The sequence below is a fragment of the Kryptolebias marmoratus genome, linkage group LG6, assembly GCF_001649575.2.
Source record: "Kryptolebias marmoratus isolate JLee-2015 linkage group LG6, ASM164957v2, whole genome shotgun sequence".
Classification (NCBI taxonomy): Eukaryota; Metazoa; Chordata; class Actinopteri; order Cyprinodontiformes; family Rivulidae; genus Kryptolebias; species Kryptolebias marmoratus.
Genome location: NC_051435.1, coordinates 15,035,479 through 15,042,804, shown reverse-complemented (window position 1 = coordinate 15,042,804; position 7,326 = coordinate 15,035,479). Strand labels below are relative to the sequence as shown.

Below are 7,326 nucleotides of genomic sequence, written 5' to 3'. Positions count from 1 at the left end.
GCTAATAATACATTTAATGAATGCATGTGTAGAGGTTCCCTCAGCCGTGCTGTGTAAAGTTAATTTTATTCTGACGGGACTTGGATGAAGTCCTATCACTCATCTCCATCAGCTCCATCCTGTGGTCCATGACGTGACGCACGCGCCCGCAGGAGGCAGATAGTTTATAAAGCAGCCAGAAAACAACCGGGACGCACCAGACGGTGTCCTTCACCTGTGTGGGCTGGCATGTCTCTGGAGGATCTGTTGGTTTTACCCGCGGAGGACAGCAGCGTGTCTCCTCTCAATGCCTCCGGGGAGGCTGGGGATCCCGCCCCGGAGCGGAACCAGTACACCATCTGGATCCCCGGCATCGGGATCGCCGCCGTCTACGGGCTCATCATCATCGTGGGTCTGGTGGGGAACGTGACTCTGATGAAGACGTGTCTGCTGGTGAAGTCCATGCGCACCGTGCCCAACCTGTTCCTGTCCAGCCTGGCTCTGGGGGACCTGCTGCTGCTGGTCACCTGCGCCCCGGTGGACGCCAGCCGGTACCTGCTGGACGAGTGGCTGTTCGGCCGGCTCGGCTGCAAACTGATTCCGTTCATCCAGCTCAGCTCGGTGGGGGTGTCCGTGTTCACCCTGACTGCGCTCTCCGCTGACCGGTACCACAGCTGCCTCACACCCAGACCCGCTGCAGCTTCATGGCTCTTTACCTCAATCTGGCCCCAAACCAACACTAATTAACCCACATTAGGACAAAAATATTGCAAAAATATCCAATTTCCAAAGAATCTTTAAGATGTATTTAAAAAGTGTCCTTTCTAAAAATCATCTGAGGTTTTATTAGACGTTTATTTGAATATTTGCTTTTAAAAGCTTAATCTTTAAAACAATCAGGTCAGTTCCTGCACCGAAAAGGCACCTTGAGTTGTTTAGTTTCACAGTTAACTTTATTTAAATCTTCATTTAAGCTGAGCAGTTCTGTAAACTAGGTTTTTGTGGGTTTTCTTCTCAGAATTTGGCCACAATTGCAACACAAAATACACGAATTCGCCATGTTTTCACATGTGAGCCCATGTAGAAAACGTGCTCTATATGTCACATGTGAATTGTAATGAGATTTTCCTGTAAGGACATGATTTAATGTTAAGTCTGACCTAAAAAATAGAGTTGTAATTAATTCTCCAAAACTTTCAGGTTAGAAAAAAAGAGAATAAAACATATGTTTATGTTTCACATGTTAATTTCATGTTTTAATGTGATTTCCTCATATGTTAATTTGGCTTTAGGGCTGTTTTCTTATGTACTTATCAAATTTAATGCTAAAACTGAAAAGAAATTTAATATATATGAAAAACTCTTCTTTTTCCTAACATTAAAGCTTTAAATGCTGAAACAAATGCCGTATTTTTGACATATTTAATGTAAAATATAATGAAAATACTCCTGGGCTTCACATTTGAAAACATGTTGAGTTGATATGTGACATGATATATGTGAAACATGTTTTGCACATGGTAAATGTAGATCTAGAAGATCACATGGATTTACCTGTGAAAATGTGTTAAAACACCACATGAAACATGTGAGAGGAGTGTTTTACATTTTGCATGTTGTACATTTTCTGTCTTCATGTGAAAAACGTGATAAATTCATGTGTTTTTTTCCATTAGGGTGTAATCTTATATATCCATCGCTTTTATTGTGTAAAAAACATTCACATTGTTTAAAACTGCTATGAGCAAGTACTCACTTTTAAATTACTTTTTAATTTAGTTTAATTACAGTGCACTAAGAGCACAAAAATGAGCACATCCCACCCCACAAAAAAAATACTAAAATAAAAAAGAGAAGGGGGAAAGAAAAGGAGAAAATAACCAGAACAGAAATGTATTGTGTTGTGGTTTAAAGAGAGAGAAAAGAAACCAAAACATATGCACGTATCTACACAATTTAAAGGTTCATTTCTGTTGATTAGGAAAAAGACAGATTTCTTTGAAAACATGTTGTTTTCCAGATGTGTTGGTGTGCAGCTAAATGTAAACAATCTGTAAAATATGGACCGGCAGCTGCTGTCATCAAAGAGCTAAAACCAGTATTAATGACAGTAACAACAGTAATGAGAATAAAGCAGAAAAAAAGTGATTTCCAGTAATTACAGTAGAGCGATCACCATGGTAATCGTAATATTCATGTCAGTAATGATAGCAACCAAGTAGAAAATGCCTGGAGAAACTCTGAACATACAACCCCACAGCCGTCCAACTTTTTACTGGAACGTTTTAAAGAAAGGAGAAGACAAGGGTTTAAATTTAGCCAAAACATCACATTGATATGGTTAAATAACGCAGAAAGGTCATTAAAAATGTGTATTTACATGTAGATTAATTACATCTTCTATGCCTTTTCCTTCACTGTATAATTACTGACTCAGAAACCTTCTCCTTATCTCCTGGAGCGTGTTGGAAATCTTGGATCTGAAATCATGGATCACTGGTTTTTGTGCCCAAAAATGAGTTCAAAATATCAGAACAACCTTTGGTTCCTTTTGGTCTGAATTTCTTTGTTTCCAAACGGGAGCTGTACTTTTATTTAGAACGATTTTATAGAACAATCCAGTCTACATTAACTGTCTTGTAAGTTCAGGATGTTTTCATCTCTTGTTTTTCTTATAATAACAACAATAAGGACACAACAAAAGAAGCGTGTAAAACATGTAGATATTTTTCTCAAGAATATTGAATAAAGTTCTGTGGCTTTAAAAAATATAGGAGCACTAAAAGCAGATCTTTCCATCAAAGAAAAATATATTCGATTTTAAAGTTCCCATGAGTTCAGACTGATCTAAAAGAGACTGGTAAAGGTTTGTACATATAAAACAAGTTATATAAAACCCAAAGCATCACAAAAAATTCAGAAAGTCAACATTTGTCTCTCTGTTTACTTTAAATATTGGTTGATTTTATTTAAAACATTTGTATAGCTCTGATCAAATAAGAGGAAATGAATCACCTGTCAATACTTGCTCCTTTTTAGAAGAGTCAAACCAAACAGTTTGCTGAAAGATTGATGCAATAAGACAATATCTGTGGACTGAGAAGTGCAGACGTCCTCATAATCACAAGCTTTCTTCTGCAGACAGAAGTGATACACATGCAGCTTTTAGTGCAGATAAACGTCAGGGGCTTTTATATTTCCAGCATGTTTGACATTTTGTGCCCTTCAAAGGAGAAAACTGCAGCTATCAAGCAGCTATGTGTAGGTTTGTGTTGATTTCACCAGCAGCTGTGATTAAGCTGACAGTCCCCACACGCAGCTCGGATCACCTCTGGCTTCCTTTCATTCAGAATCTGTTTTGATTCTTTCTTTTTCTGTTGTAAAACCTACAGATACCTTTACTTTGAGGGTTCATCTGCATTTGTTGGCTTCATATTCATAATTAGACAATAAAGACTCCTCCTGCTTTTGTCACATTAAAGAATCCTTGACCAGGTCTTCACAGCCCCCTTTTTGTTTTCCCCTCAGGTACAAAGCTATCGTCAAGCCGCTGGACAGCCACAGATCCAACCCCACGCTCAGCATCAGTGTACGTGTCGGGTTCATCTGGCTGCTCTCCGTAACTCTGGCGATTCCCGAGGCCGTCTTCTCCGACCTGCACGCCTTCACCACCAGCCACACCAACGAGACGTTTGTGACCTGCGCGCCCTACCCCCACGCCGGGGAGCTGCACCCGAAGATCCACTCCACCGCCTCCTTCCTCATCTTCTACATCATCCCGCTGCTCATCATTTCCGTTTACTACGTCTTCATCGCTCGCAGCCTCATCAGCAGCTCGGCAGACATCTCTGCTGAGGGACACCTGCACCTCCAGAAACAGGTGTGGCTTCAGGCTCAACTGGGGAGGCTTTTATTTATTATTTTAACAGGAACAGAATAGTTTTCTGCCAGGGCGCAGAAGGTTTTTATCCAACAGCTGATAGTAACTGAGAATAACCCAATTACTGCAACTTATTTAAGCTCATCCTCTTCTATTTTAACATTAAATTTATAAAAACAAAATGTGCATATAAGACTAACTAAGGGGGACAAGGAAATGTATAGGGGTGGCCAGCAGTGGCCACCCCTTGGTGACGCCCCTGGTAACTGTTTTCATTACAACATGTTACAACTTTGAGTCAATCCTCCCTGGTTAACGTAGTCCTTTTAAAGTCATTTTGCTAATTCTGCAGCAAAGCTGTTACCACACGTAAAAGTCAGTTTAATAAATGAAAAATGTACGAGACTAACAAAGCTTAAAAGTTAATACTCCTCCTGTGTTTCACAATGGTGTCACTTCACTGGCTAACAATGTGTGTTTTCATCACTTACAGTGCAGAAGTGTTTCTCAGTGTGTCTTGTAGTTTCCACACAGAGACTGTTTGGTGTTTTAACAACACCACAGGTTTTCAAACAGACTGAGTTGATAGGAAAAGTATAGCAGGATCAGAACAGGTGAATATACCTGTAGCAGCCTTTACAGGTGAACAAGATCTTATCAGACAAAAGCAGTTTACGATAGTTTTAATGGTTTTAATATGAGCTGAAAATTTAGGATGAGAATCTAAAACAAGCCCCAGATATTTAATTTTTACTTTCTCATTACAAATAGCAACAAAACTAGAAAATTTCTGTAAAAATGTTGTCAGCTCTCTTTCTGTGAAGCCAAATAGAATTTTGGAGCTAAGCTAAGAAAAAAAAGCTTACGTTTTGACATATAAATTGTATAAAACTGTATACGATGTTTGAGATAGTAAAAATAGTTTGTAAAGGTTTTTAAAGTTTAGACAGCTCAAACTTTGCTGTGACATTCTCACTCTCTAAATTGACCTTTCTGAGGTAAAATCTTCAGAAATCATAAAACCTAAACTGTGATTGTATAAAAAAAAAACATTAAAGATATCAAAATACCAGATCGGTCATTAAAAGTTCAACGTTTATTTTCTGCTGGGAAAGATGCCTGAGCTACAGAGCACCAAGGAAATCTGAGCTTTCTCATTCACTTCACCAAAATCCCATTGTTGCTCAATGCAGGTTTTTTTTTTTTCTTTTTATGCAAATTTCTTCAACAACATTTCATCTGCTACCAAGAGTTACACCAGGTTTCAGTGCTCAGTCACTGGCTCTTTTAACTATTACAGACTTTATGTCTGATTGTAAAACACATCGATTCAGTTTTGGTTCAAATCAGAGGCAAAAAAAAAAGAAAAATTAAATTATTTGTATGTTCTGTGATTCTACAACTTGTTATAAATTGGCACCATCTGAGTACATTTGGCACCGAACATCCTAACAGCTTTTAGGTAAACCATTAATAAGCAAACAATAGTCCTAAAATGAAACTTTTAGAGTGACCATTTTCCAATCAAAAAGTTGATTTCATGCCATCATCTTTGACACGTTGCTATCCGTTTACTGTCTGGATTAGAGGCCATTTAACAAACAAGAACATCATCAGAACAAAGCAAAGATCCCTAAAGATATCCAAGTATAACTTTCTTATTGTTGTGATCCTGGGTTTTGTGTTTTGTTTGATAGATTGGTTGTTTTGTTGGTGTGGATTTAGTTTATTTTCTCATGTTGTTCCTTGTTCATACTTTCCCTTGTTGAGGATCCTCGTGTCAGCAGCCATATTTCCCTCGTTCTTGCTCTCTGTTAACCCTAACCCTGTCTTCTTAAACTCCAGGCCCTCAGTCGGTCACCCTGTTAGTTTACTGGGTCGTTTCAATTTGGGTTCTTGTTGTTTTTTAAATCATTTTCTTTTTCTCAAGTTCTCTGTAAGTGTCTGCATCCTTGGTTTCCATCACAACAAAGTCCCGACACTTAAATAGACGGTTAAGCCTTTTCTCGAGGCCAGGCTGCAAACAAATTGCTATCACATGGTTTCAAAGGGTTTTTTTCCTGGCTTTGAATTCCACCAAAACTAGAAACAGGAGCAGAGTGTAGGGTCTATGATTCAGTCAGTTTCACAGACATTTAACTAAATTTCAATCTGGTAGTAGCCGAGAGTCATTCTCCACACATACTCTGAGACGGACATCTCGCCATATCGCATCCAACTGGACGTAAACAGCCACAACTCCATCAATTCTCATCATAAGATGGTTTTAGTTTAAATCTCTGACATGAAAGACATTTGGTGATGAGCAGCCAAAGGCCAAAGAAAAACTTTAAAAGAACCTTAGAAAGTCTGGGGAACAGTTGATTAGAGGAAGTTTAATAGATTTTAAGAAAATCTGACTGCTAGAAGGCAAATTATAAATAATTAGGGATGAATCAAGACTTTTTTTTAAAGTACTCTAAATGATCTTAATTAGCAGAAGCAGCTACAGCTGAGGCTTAAAATGTCTTTGGGGAAACAGATGTCAGGCACCAAAGAAGAAAATAACACGGTGGCACAATGACAGAAGGCTAAATGCTGGATTTCTTTTTGTTTTGTCAGATCAAGTCCAGGAAGCGTCTGGCCAAAACCGTGCTGGTGTTTGTCGGCTTGTTCGCAGTCTGCTGGCTCCCCAGTCACGTCATCTACCTTTACCGCTCCTACCACTACGGCCAGGTGGACACGTCGCTGGCCCACTTCATCGCCAGCGTGTGCGCTCGCGTCTTGGCCTTCGCCAACTCCTGCGTGAACCCGTTCGCTCTGTACCTGATGAGCAAAAGCTTCAGCAAACACTTCAGGAAGCAGCTGCTGTGCTGCAGCTCTCCCAGACGGCTGTACAGCCAAAACAGCGCCAGCACCAACGTCACCACGGTCTGAAGGAGCTCAGACTAACACGTTATCGGTGCTTTAGCAGATCTCCCCGAATGCCGATGCAATTAACATGTTGGTGAATTATTTTCAAATGCTTGTTTACAAGTTTGCAATCAAAAATGAGGGGATTTTGCTTTTAAACGCTGGTTGAAAGACAAACGTGGTGTGCAGATTTAAAGCTGCCTGTCCTGACATTTTCTCTGTTGTTGTGTTTATTATTCATAACAGTAATATTAAAAAAAAAGGTCATGTTGTGGCTTTAAACCCCAAACCATTTAGATGTAACAATTATGTGTCATTTTATGGTTTTCTGTGAAACTGAAATGATCTCAGCTGCCATTAGTTGTGAACACAAGGCCTGAAACAAGCGGACTTTAGTTTTGTTGTGCACGTTTTTATCTCCTTAAAAGCTCAGAGTGAAGCAGAGTGACATTAAAGCATTTAATGGGTGTAAAATATTTCAACTTCATATGATAGCTTTGTTTGACTTGAAAACTTGTTATGCAATATTAATTGGGCGTATATTTTTTAAATGTTACAGCATTTTTAAGATACGT

The 7,326-nt window shown here is 39.2% G+C and overlaps 1 protein-coding gene across 1 annotated transcript; it reads left to right on the top strand.

The window, feature by feature from the left end:
- The first annotated feature begins 228 nt into the window (after positions 1-228).
- On the top strand, positions 229-6,775 carry LOC108232437 (gastrin-releasing peptide receptor). Its single transcript, XM_017410211.3, has 3 exons — positions 229-644; positions 3,508-3,859; positions 6,461-6,775. The coding sequence occupies exons 1-3, from the start codon at positions 229-231 to the stop codon at positions 6,773-6,775; spliced, it is 1,083 nt and encodes a 360-aa protein (XP_017265700.1).
- The last annotated feature ends 551 nt before the right edge of the window (positions 6,776-7,326 follow it).